Source organism: Protopterus annectens, chromosome 4.part1 (assembly GCF_019279795.1).
Source record: "Protopterus annectens isolate FY-2018-M chromosome 4.part1, PAN1.0, whole genome shotgun sequence".
Classification (NCBI taxonomy): Eukaryota; Metazoa; Chordata; order Ceratodontiformes; family Protopteridae; genus Protopterus; species Protopterus annectens.
In genome coordinates this window covers 120,655,471-120,667,934 of record NC_056734.1, presented here as the reverse complement: position 1 = coordinate 120,667,934, position 12,464 = coordinate 120,655,471, and the positions used below count along the sequence as shown (strand labels likewise).

The 12,464-nt window shown below is 47.2% G+C and overlaps 1 protein-coding gene across 1 annotated transcript in view; it reads right to left on the bottom strand.

Annotated features, from left to right (window-relative positions):
* Positions 1-3,425: 3,425 nt before the first annotated feature.
* The window catches only part of LOC122800768 (cytochrome c oxidase subunit 5A, mitochondrial), a 149,396-nt gene continuing 140,357 nt past the window's right edge, over positions 3,426-12,464 (bottom strand). Inside the window, exon 4 of the mRNA XM_044070022.1 lies at positions 3,426-3,555. Within this exon, the coding sequence (XP_043925957.1) occupies positions 3,442-3,555 (114 nt within the window). The 3' untranslated portion in view covers positions 3,426-3,441. The remainder of the gene's footprint in view (positions 3,556-12,464) is intronic.

Here is a 12,464-nt window from a genome sequence, read left to right as displayed (position 1 = left end):
GCTCTGTCAACCGCCCCCCGACTGCCTCCAGAGAGGGACAGCCGGGCAAGCCCACAGGGCTGTTGCGCGGGTCTGTCCGAGAAAGGTTCTCTAGACCCGAAATTACGCGGCCCCCCTCTGCCTCTGGGCCGGCGTCCACCTTGTCCTCCTCTGCCTCTAGAGGATGAGGAGTCCGCAGCTGGATGGGATTGCTGAGACTTGCGGAACCACAGCTTCTTTTGTCTCCTCTGATTCCCGGAGAAGGATCTTTGGGGACTAGAGAAGCTGACTCAATGGCAGACAGCGTCTTCCCGTCCTTTTCGCTTTGGACCAGCGTATCGCGAACGGTCTTGCCGAAAAGAGCAGAACCATCAAAGGGGGCGTTCGCGGAGGACGCCTTGAAGGGATCCGGATAGTTGCAAAGACTGAGCCAGGCGTGATGTCGTAAGACGACCCCTGCTCCGCTGGCTCTAGCGGCTCCCTCCAAAGCATGAGAGAGGAGCCGCATAGACGTATTGGAGATGGATTTCAGAGTGGCCATTCGTGTTGTAAACACATTCCTGTCTCCGACTGACATGGACTCTGGGGGGGCTGCAGCGTATTCCTTGATCAGTTCTCGCTGTAGCCTGGTGGTATGTGCCATATAGTTCAGCGCCCTTACAGAAAAGGTCGCTGAAGCAAACATCCGCTTCCCAATCCGGTCCAACGCTCGAGATTCTTTATCTGGCGGGTGGACCAGAGAACTCTCCTGAGCGAGTTCTTTCTTGGTGGCCGCCGCCACTAACATGGCATCAACAGGGGATCCTTTGGCCCATGATTGCCTATCTGTGGGGGGGCTCAGTATTTTGTCGGGACGCCTAGGTACTGGCTTCACGGTGTCGGGCTCCTTCCACGGCCTGGTGGTAATTAACTCCACCAGGGGTTCGGCTGGAGGGGACACCCAAGAAGTAGATGGGCCTGCCGCAAACGCCTCCAGGAACATGGATTCATCAAGGGAAGGTTTTTGGGCAGACCACCCCCCTCTAATACGCAACATTTCCATTATGTCTCCAAAGGAGACATCTTCAAGGGGTGACCTTGGGGAACCCTCCCTATCATCTAAGTCCGTGTCAGTGGTAACGGACTCGGGGGAGTCCAGGTGCCTCCTTTTACACCGACGTTTCCGAGGAACCTCCTCGGTGGGGCTATCCGAAGAGGGCTCGTCCACGGGTTGTTCCTCAACAGGAACTAGCTGGAGGGCTTGGGCAGGCTGTCCTGATGGTCGGATGATGGAAGACAGACCCTCATACAGTGGGGGTACTGGTGGATCCACAGCCCGAACCGGGGATCTGGAGGATCTCGACAGTACCCTCTCCACTACCTCAAAAGCTGAAGGAGATTCACCCTCGCCAGCCTCCGAGAGCAATCTCCTCGGCTCCGAGGAAGGGATCGGGGTTGGAGCCGAAGCAGTCGGCGCAGAGAGAGAGGTGCGCTCTGAACCCAACAGCTCTGAAGATACAACTCCCTCGGATCCGATGCTCAGCCTTCGGCCCCGAGAGCTCGGATCAGACAAGCTCGAGGGCTTAGTCGGCGAAGAGACCAGCGCTATCGGCGCCGACAATTCCCTGGGTCCGAATGGGCACAGATCCGATGACGCCGAGATCCGAAAACGAGTCGGAGAAGATTGGGGCAAACATGGGGGCCACGCTCCCCCCCCCAGAGGGGGGGGGGGGAGGCAAGAGCACCCACATCTGCATTTGGGTCTGTAAGAACAGACGCACCATCCGATCCATATCCGCTTCGGAGATGCTTTTTGTTGACCTGGAAGAGGTAGTAGAGGCGGGCCGGGAGGGCCGCCTCGACGACCTCGAGGGAGACCGATCTTCCTCCGGCGAGAAGCTAGGCGAACGGAGCCGAGAGGAGAAGGATCCGGAGACCCCCGAAGGAGACTTAGTTATTTTAGCTGGCGGAGCAGAGGGGTGAGACTCGGTCCGCCTTTTATGGGATCTATGTCCCTCCTTATCCTTGTGCCTCTTCTCCTTAGTTGAGGAGGCACTAGTTTCCCCAGAGCTCAAACCCGAAGTGGGAGGTTGAGTCCCGGGTTGAGCTGAGGGAACAGAGGGCGCCGAGGCCGCCAGAGCCCGAACAGGAGAGGAAGAAGAAGTGGACTCCTGGGGGAGCTTTCCCGCCAGGATCAGCTTGTTCTTCCTATCCCAAAGTGCCCGGGGGTTAAAGGCCGCATAGATCTGGCAGGCCTCTGACAGATGGGCTGCCCCCAGGCACAAAACGCACTGAGTGTGGCCATCAGCTGGGGAAAGCTTGTGGCCACACTCAGTACATTTGGAAAAAATGGCCTTAGGCCCTTCCGCCATGTTGAAGCACTCACGCACACACCCAAATGCTAAGGAGAGAGGGGGAGTGACAAGAAAACTAACTACTGTACCAGTAAAAATTTAAAAAACTAACATTAACAAGGGGGTAGAAGGTTTTACTACCACACATACACGATTTTGAAGTTTTTGGTGAAAAAAGATTGAAAACGATCTCACCCAGCCAGGAGCTCTTCAAAAGTAAAGCTTCTTCAGCCGCGGCAAAAAATGATCTGTGGTAATGTGGTTGGTTGCAGGGGATTATGGGTAGGGGGAGGAGCTAGGAGCTCGGATCTTGGAGCTTGGTAAGCTGCCGGCTCGGATCCGAAGTCGGATCCGATACCCACAGGTTGCAGAGCAACTGAAGTAACTACTTCAGATTACTGCAGTTAGCCATGTCACAAAATGGATCCAAGCAGTACAGTTACTGGATGTGGTGATTTTTTTTTATGACTCTGATTTCTGCAGTGACACCAGCTTCCATTTTTCTGGGGTGGACATGCTGTACACATCCCCTCCTCTCACAATGTGTATGGCAATCACCTACAGATATTTGCTTGAAAAATTGCAACCCAACTACTTTGAAGAAAAAGGAGGAAAGAAACATCCTCAAAGTGGTACCTTTCTGCTCAATACTCTTCAGTGATTCACCTTGACTGCAGTCAGACTGCAAAACAACCTTGCAGCAGCAAGAAAGAACTGATGACATGGGTGTACGCCATCTATACATTACCTGAAAATACCAAAGGTAGGGTGATACAAGCCTATCCATGGGAGAAAGGTGCTCAGTTCTGAAAGACAGGTTGTTGGACATGTCCAATGCTGAAGATCACAACAATGAAGACTGCATAAGGGATCCAACATAAGATTTGCAGTGTTAAAACTTTGGGGTTTGGTAATACTGGGAGTACATCTGCTGCCGAAGCAAAGTACCCAAACTGACGGCAGTAAACCGCATTTAAAAGTTCACGTAAAACAAAGTTTTTATCTCTAATACAAGGCTTTATGGAGTCATTGAGACTCCTTGTTCTAAAGGAAGGATTGAGAGACTTTAATGACATGTAGGTACGGATGAGCTGTAAATTTTTATGTAACCAACCTTTGTAGTTTACAGTTATGCCTTATCAAGTCCAAGTTCCTCTGGAGTGGGGATTCCCAATTCATTTAATGTGGGTTTTAGCTCCTGGATAACATATGGGTAAATCTCTTTGCGAGGTCCAGCTTTGTCCTATAAAAGAAAAAAAAAAAATCTCAGAAAATGGAGACATTAAATCGCTCTCTGCTGGAAGATGAAAAGCAGGCATTTATGAGCTCCCAAAGTAAACAAAGTCTAGCTAAAGTGCGTTTCCACCCTACAACTTAATAAACTACCATAAAATAGCATACATCTTACTTTCTGAAGCTTTATCTAAGTGCAATCTGTTAAATGCAAACAGAAAATCAAAAAAGTACAATTGTGTATACTTACCATAAATGTAGATATGAGAGTATATTCAGTGTTGCAGTCATTACATTTGGGTTATCTGCCTGCAGGTAGCCCTCAGCCGGCCTGAATATCAAAGTCTTGGATTCCTGCGTCAGATGCGCTCTCTTCTTCCATGACGTGAAGTCGGGGTATAAAACATGCAGCCGATGCCATTACATCAGTTTTGTCTTTCCCCAAATGTCAGTTGCCCCCATAACGGAAAGCAATTATATGTTGGGTTACACCTCCAACAAAAAGCAAATACACCAGAAAGCTGAAATACATTAAACAAGAAGAAAGGTATAGCCAAGAGATGTCAGGGGACTGGGGGGAGGGTAACCAGGACTGCAAAAGTGAATATACCTCGAAATATCTACATTAATAAGTATACACAACTGTACAATGCTCTTAGTGTATTACGGTTGCAGTCATTACATTTGGGTAGATTCCCAAAGCAAAGGATGGGAGGAGGAATTTAGATAGCATTAGGACGTGCTAAAAGGCTCTGCAGACTACAGTGGCAAAGCCAGCTCTGGATTTAGAGAAAATTGGCAAATGGTAATGCTTGGTGAAAGTATGCACAACACTCCAGGTAGCAGCTTCTAGGATGTTCCTGGTAGGGACACCTCTGAGAAAGGCTGTAGAGGTGGATGCAGCCCTGGTTGAATGTGGCCTAATCCCCTGTGGGATGGGTTTTCCATGGTGCTTATAGCAGAAATGAATGCAATGGCCTATCCATTCAGAAATGGTTTGTATTGAAACAGCCTTCCCCTCTACCCCTGCAGCAAATGCCACCAGCAGTTGTTCAGATTTCCTTTGAGGTTTAGTCCTGTCCAAGTAAAATCCAAGTTGTCTGTGCACATCTAAGGAGTGCAGTATCCGTTCCCCTTTGTTCTGTGGATTAGGAAAGAAGGTTTGCAAATGAATGGACTGAGACCCACATTGGATACCACCTTGGGCATGAAGGAGGGACTGGTTCCGAGGGACACCCTGTCTGCATGAAAGATTATGAAAGCTCCAATGCCATAAGGGCCTGTAATTCAGATACCCTTCTTGCTGAAGTGATTGCTAAAAGGAAGGCTATTTTCCAAGAAAGGAATTTTAAATCTGCACTAGCAGCTGGCTCGAAAGGAGGAATAGTGAGTTTCTCCAATACAAAGTTAAGGTCCCAGGCTGGAGTTGGGGCTCTCCTGGGTAGTCTTAAATTTTTGGCTCCTCTGAGGAACTGCCTGAGCAGTGGATGAGAGAAGGGAGGTTCTGTGATATAATGAGATATAATGAGCTGAAATGGCAGAGGCGTGAATTTTGATGGAGGAAAAAGAAAGAAAGGCCCTTGTGAAGCATCTCATTAAGTATTGTAAAATCTGAGGTAAGTTGGGCACTGCTGTGCTCATCCCTTGAGATTAGTTCCAGGCACAGAATCTTTTCCATTTTTCAGCACAAGATTTTCTAGTACTTGGCCTCCTTGCCTTTAAAATTATATCCACTAGTTTACTGAGGGATGATAAGGGAGAGATTAGGTAATTAGCCTGGCTGCTAGGTTCAGGGCTTGAAGCTGAGGGTGCAGAATCTGGTTCTCCTGCTGAGACAGCAGGGTAGGGGGTCAGAGGCAGGTGCCATGGGGCCAACAGTGACACTGTGTAAGTGGGGGTACACCAGTGTTGGCGTGGCCAGTCTGGTGCAATCAATATTGTCCTTGGTTTGTCCTGTTTGATCTTTAGCAGTACTTTGGAGAGGAGAGGTAGACGAGGAAAGGCATAAACTGATTGGCTTTACCAGCTGAAGGACAGAGCATCCACTTTCCAAGCTTGTTTGTGGGGAGTCCTTGTGCAAAATTTGTCCAATTGGTAGTTCTGGGGGGGGGGGCAAAAAGGTCTATATCTGGGCTCCCCCATTTGTCAACATGTTGAAAATCTTTGGTTCCCGTTTCCACTCGTGTGGGTCCATGAGGTTTCTGCTTAGTCCATCTGCCAGTGTATTTAGTTTCCTGGCTGGAACGAAGCTTGTAGATGCACTTGGTAGCTCAAGGCTGTGTTCCACAATGCCATGGCTAGTTTGCAGAGGGGGTAAGAATGGGTACCCCCCTGCTTATGTACCACATAACAGTGGTGTTATCAGTCTTTACCATTAAATTGTCCTGGAAGAACGTGGTCCTTGAAGGCTGTCAGAGCATTCTGTACAACTACATTTCTTTTTGACCAATATGCAGGTGTATTTGAATTGGGTTCCATTTGCCCTGAATGCACTTCCCTCAGGTGAGCCCCGCTTGCATAGTCTGATGCGTCTGTTAGGGTTTGAGCGGCAGGGGTAGAGTGAACGGTAGTCCCTTGTTTTGGTGGCAAGCCTCTGCCCACCAAAGAAACTCTAGGCGTAGGAAAGGCAGGATAGGAATCATTGCTTCTAGATCCTGAGAATGTTGACACCATAGGATTTTAGATACCACTGTAGTTTCCTCATATGCAGTCTTGCATATGGAATTAGAAGAATGCAGGAGGCCATGAACCCCAAGGCTTGCAATATTTGCCTTGCAGATAGCAGGGTTTTTGTGGCCGTTAGTTTGAAGTAGTTTGTCAAATGAATGTGTTTCTCTGGCATAAGGAAAGCTATCTGGGAAGTTGTATTCAAGCTTGCTCCCAGAAATATAACTTGTTGACAGGGTACCAGGTGCAATTTCTTTTCGTTTATGGTGTACCCCAGACAAGTTAGCACCCTTTGTACAAAGGTCAGATGATTATGTCCTGGCTTTCTGCCAATTAGACATTCGTCCAGGTATGGGTATATTTGAATATTTCTTTGCCTGCAAAATGCAACGACTGGAGCTAGGCACTTTGTGAATACCCTGGGCACAGTAGATAGCCAAAGAGCAGTGCAGAGAACGGATGGTGTGTGTAGCCTGCTTTGAAGTGTACGTTTCTTCTGCAAGATTCCCTGATTGGGATGTGCAGGTATGCTTCCTTTAAAGTGTTGCCAACCAGGCATCTTTTCCTAGCATAGGAAGCAACTGGTGAAGAGTCAGCATCTTGAACTTTGGAATCACGAAAAAGGTGTTTAGAGTAGACAGGTCCAGGATAGGACGCCATGACTTGTCTTTTCTGGGTACCAGGAAAAGTAGAAATCTTGTCCCATTTCCTCTTCTGGTACAGTTTGAATAGCCTTTATGCTTAAAAGAGAGAGTACTTGCTTTTGAGCCTCTGCCCACTGTTTTGGGGTAGATATGGCCAACCGATTGGGGTTGGTAACGTTGTGGAAGTGAAATCTGTATCCTTGGGACACTAATTAAACCAATTTGTACTGGGTAATGAGCTCCCAGTTTTTTTGCATGTAGGGCAATCTTTCCCCAAAGGGCCAGTCAGTTGAGAAGTGCTTGGAAGTTTTAAAATGAAGTCATTGAGAGTTTAAGATAGGTGGAGTTTTACTACTCCCAGATTTGGAAGAGGGGGCCCCCCCCACTGCTTTGTCCTGTGCATACCCTGGGACTGAAGCCTGGGTGTTCTGCTCAATCTGGGTTTAGACTGAGAAGGCCTGGAAGAGGCAGGAAAGGACCAATTCTTAGAAGGCCAATACCTACTAAATCTTGGGGGTTGTACTTGTAAGAAATCTTTAACAGTTTGCATAGATTTAGCTTTTTCCTCCATCTTTTTAAGAACTTCTTCTGCCTTATTGCCAAACAGGCGGTCCTGATTTAAGGGAGCATCCAGTAATTTAGCTTTAACATGATTTGGCAAGGATTGCTCCTTAAGCCAAGCATGCCTTCTAAGTACAGACCCAGTGACAGCAGCCCTGCAAGATGCCTCTAGTAAATCAAAAAGTACAGTTGTGTACCTACCATAAATGTAGATGTTAGAGTGCATTCACTGTTGCAGTCATTACTCTTGGGTTATCCTGCTGGCAGGCTACCCGCAGTCGGCCTGAATTCCAAAGTCCTGGTCCGGCGTCAGTTGCTGTCACCTCTTCCCTGACGTCAGTGTGCCAGGGGTATAAAAGATGCAGCCGCCATTTTCTCAGTTTCTTGCCCCAGATTCAGGTGCCCCCAAAAGGGTAGGCTAAATAGACTATGCCAATAAACATGCATGCACTAAAGTAAACATTTCCTTCATCTACAAGCAAATACACCACATAGGTTGTATAGACTAGAGAAGTACAGATAAGACCCAGTAAATGAAAGGGGGATGGTGGGAGGGTAACCTGGACTGCAACAGTGAATACACTCGAACATCTACATTTATGGTAGGTACACAACTGTACTATGTTCACAGTGTTTCACTGTTGCAGTCATTACTCTTGGGTTGAATCCCAAAGCTGAGGGTGGGTGGCTGGGCTAAATAGGATTAGGAGAGGCTATGAGGCCCTGCAGAACTGCAGTGGCAAAGCCTGCTCTGGATTTAGAGTAGAGAGGCAAGTGGTAGTGCTTTGTAAAAGTGTGCACTGAACTCCAAGTTGCAACCTCTAAGATGTCTTTGGTTGGTACTCCTCTGAGGAAGGCTGCTGAAGTGGCTGCTGCTCTGGTGGAATGTGGCCTAATGCCCTTAGGCACTGATTTGCCATGCTGTGAGTAGCAGAAACGAATGCAATGGCCTATCCATTTTGAAATAGTCTGTTTTGAGATGGCCTTTCCTTGTGATCCTGCAGCATATGCCACTAAAAGTTGCTCAGTCTTTCTGAAAGCTTTAGTTCTGTCCAAATAGAAGCGTAGCTGTCTGTGTATGTTCAAAGAATGCAGAAGTCTCTCACCCTTGTTCTGTGGGTTTGGATAAAAGGTAGGCAAGTGAATGGTTTGGTTAAGGGCCACACTGGACACCACCTTAGACATAAATGTAGGGTTCGTCCTCAGAGAAACCCTGTCCGGATGGAAAATGATAAAAGGTTCCACAGCCATGAGTGCCTGTAACTCCGAGACTCGTCTTGCAGAGGTTATTGCTAGGAGCAGAGCTGTTTTGCAGGATAAGAAATTTATATCAGCTGTTTTGGCTGGCTCAAAAGGAGGCAGTGTGAGTTTTTCCAAGACATAATTGAGGTCCCATGCAGATATTGGTGCTCTCCTTGGAGATCTTGTGTTTTTGGCCCCGGATGAGAAAAGATAGGTGGTTCCGTATTATAATGGGCTGAAATGGCAGAGGCATGAATCTTAATTGATGAAAAGGATAGGCCTTTGTCCAGCATCTCAGTTAAGTATTGTAAAATCCGAGGAATATTTGGTACAAACGTGCCAATTCCTTGTTCCAAGCACAGAATCTTTCATTTTTCTGCATAAGATTTTCTGGTACTAGGCCTCTGGGCCTCCAAGATAACATCCATAACAGCTTTTGAAAGAGTGCGCTGAATGGCTACATTATCCGCCATGCTGCCAGATTTAAGGTCCTGAGTTGGCTGTGCAGGATCGGATTGTTTTGTTGGGTCAGTGAGAAGTTTGAGGCAATGTCCAGGCTGGACATTGAGACAAGTTCCTTAGGATTGGGTACCAGTGCTGGCGTGGCCAGTCTGGGGCAATCCATATCATTTTTGGCTTCTTGTCTGACCTTTAGGAGTTATCTTGAGGAGGAGAGGCAGTGGAGGAAAGGCATATACTGTTAGGCTTTTCCAGCTGAAGGATAGGGCATCCACTTTCCATGCTTGCTTGTGATAAATCCTTGTTGCAGAATCTCTGTAACTGGCAGTTGCGAGGGGAGGCAAATAGATCTATGTCTGGGCATCCCCATTTCCTTATCATGCTGAAGACTTGTGGATACAGTTTCTACTCGTGGGGATCCATGAAGTTTCTGCTTAGTTCGTCTGCCAGAGTATTTACTTTTCCTGGCAGGAATTGTGCTTGCAGGTGGACTTAAGTCAGTCAATGCTGTGTCCCACAAAGTCATGGCTTGTCTGCAGAGGGGGTAGGAATGTGAGACTCCCTGTTTATGTACCACATGACTGTAGTATTGTCAGTCATTTTCAGTAGTTGTCCTGGATGAAGTAGATCCTTGAAAGCTGTCAGGGCATTCTCAACAGCTGTCATCTCTTTTTGATTGATATGAAGATGCATCTGGCTTGCGGGCCATGTGCCCTGAATACATTTTCCTGCCATGTGGGCCCCCCAGGCATAATCTGATGCAGTTGTTAGTGTCTGCCTGGCTGTGGGTAAAGTGAATGGCTGTCCCTTGTGTTGACAGGCCTGTGCCCACCATCGAAACTCCTGCTGCAGGCAGGGAATGAGGGTAATTAATGTTTCCAGGCCGTGGCAATGTTGAGTCCAAACACTTTTTAGATACCATTGTAATTTCCTCATATGCAGTCTGGCATATGGAATTAGCAGAATGCAGAATGCCATGAAGCCCAAAGCCTGCAGAATTTTCCTTGCAGATAACTGGGTCTTTGTTGCCAACATTTTGAAGTAAGAAGTCAGTTGCCTTGGTTTGTCTGGCGTGAGATAAACCATCTGGGCAGTTGTATTTAAGCTTGCACCCAGAATATTATCTTTTGGAAGGGTACTAGTTTTGATTTCTTTTCATTTACTTTTTACCCTAGGCAAATTAATAATCTTTTTACAAACGTCAGATGCTGTAGTAGAATGTCTTTTTTCTCTGCTTGAATAAGGCAGTCGTCCAAGTAAGGATACATTTGAATTCCTCTGTCTGCAAAATGCAATTACTGGTCAGGCATTTTGTGAAGACCCTGGGTGCAGTAGATAAGCCAGAGGGCAGTGCAGAGAATTGGTAGTGCATTCAGCCAGCTATGAATCTGAGGTATCTTCTGCAAGATTGATTGGAACATGCAGGTATGCCACTTTTTGGTCCAAAGTTACGAGCCAAGCCATTTTGCCCAGCATGGGCATTAGCTGCTACAGAGTCAACATTTTGAATTTTGGAACATCCAGAAAAGTGTTTAGTATAGACAGGTCCAGTACTGGTCTCCAGGCTCTGTCCTTTCTGGGCACCAAGAAAAGTCTCGAATAAAATCCTTGTCCCTGCTCTTGTTATGGTACTTGTTGAATAGCCCTCATGTCCATGAGAGATGAAACTTGCTTTTGCACCTCTGCCCATTGATTGTGTGGCAGGTCTGGCATACATTTTACCCTTGGCAGGGTGTGAAAGTGGAACCTGTAGCCCTGAGACACTATGTTCAAGACCCAGTTATCCTGGGGAATCGTGCCAATTTGGTGAAAAAAATGCTAGTTTTCCCCCTAAGGGGGCTGCCAAAAGATAAGTGCTTGGTTCTGGCAGAGGAAAGTCATTGGGACTGTTTACTGTATGGTTGAGATTTGTCTTCTCCGCTTTTGGAGGTAGAAGCACCCCATTGTTTAGGCCTGTATGAGCCTTGGGGCTGAGATCTGCCTCTGGGGCATCTGTATCTGCCTCTTTGTGGCCTGACACTGGAAAGGGCCAATTCTTTGTACGCCAGTTCCTGCTAAATCTGGGTGGCTGTACCTGTAAGAAATCCCTCACTGTCTGCATGGATTTCACTTTATCCTCCATTTTCTTCAACACCTCTTCTGTCTTAACACCAAAGTACCACGCTGCAATGGAGCATCTAATAATTTTGCTTTAACATGATCAGGCAGATTCTGTTCCTTTAACCAAGCATGCCTTCTAATGACAGAACCCGTAACAGCGGCCCTGCAAGAGGCCTCCAGTGAATCAAAACCACATTGCAAAGTATGCTTTCCCACTTGTTCAGCTGCATGCAATAAATCCTGCATTTCCTTGTTATCAGAACATTCAGAATTTGTCAACATTTTCTGTTTAAGCAGTGACATTAAGTATCGCTGATATTTAAGCATATGAAACTGACACTTTAAAGCCCTTACAGCCAAGGTAGCAGAAGTGTAAACTCCCCCCCCCCCCATCTGTCCAGTGCCCTAGAATCCCTATCAGAGGGTACAGGGTTTTTTTTTTTTTGCAGTGGAAGCCTTGACCCCTTTGGGACCCAGAGATATAGTTTCTGGGTCAGCAGCAGGGTTTTTATATAGAAATTTATGAGAGTCTGGAACCCTGTAGTATCTGTCTGGTTTAGCAGGTGCAGGCGGTAAAGAGTCAGGAGACAGGCCGAACTCTGAAAATACATCTACAATGTCTAGAACAGGTGGAATAGCAAGAGGTCTGTGCTAAGGTAGTAAAATTAAGTCTGAGCCTTTTCTTAGATTCTGAGTAATCTTGGCTCTCCCAGTGAAAATGCTCCCTCATGGTATGTAGGGGTTTCCCCAAAAGAATAATCCTCAGGAGGAGAGGCTGAAGGAACAGATTCTTTAGCATCAGAATCCTCATAGGGAGGGAAAGAGCATCCCTGTTCAGAAGAGGAATCAGAGGAAACTGAAACCGGATCAAGAGAGTCATTCTGTCTCTTGCCCAGGCCTCTTATAAGGAGGGGGATGGGAACCCCTGATCAAAGTAATTAGGTCTTCGGCCATTTTAAAGCATCTGTTTCTTAGGCATGGAAGTCTGTCCAGGAGAATGCTGTATTTGTTTCTTTGCCTTCAGAGCTGTTTTGGTCTTTGAAGCGGAGGTTGGCTTGACATAATTGTGTAAGTCTGAAAACACCCTCAGAAGCTAATGCCTGCTCAGCGGCTCCGGACCCATCTGAGGGAAGAGTTTCCGAGAGTCCAATACCTTGAGTATCCAGAGGCCTAGTTGGCTCCACGTGGGAGTCTGAAGTGGCCTGTGGCTCTAAGGTAGCGGGCGTCAGGGGCTGCAAAAGCACCT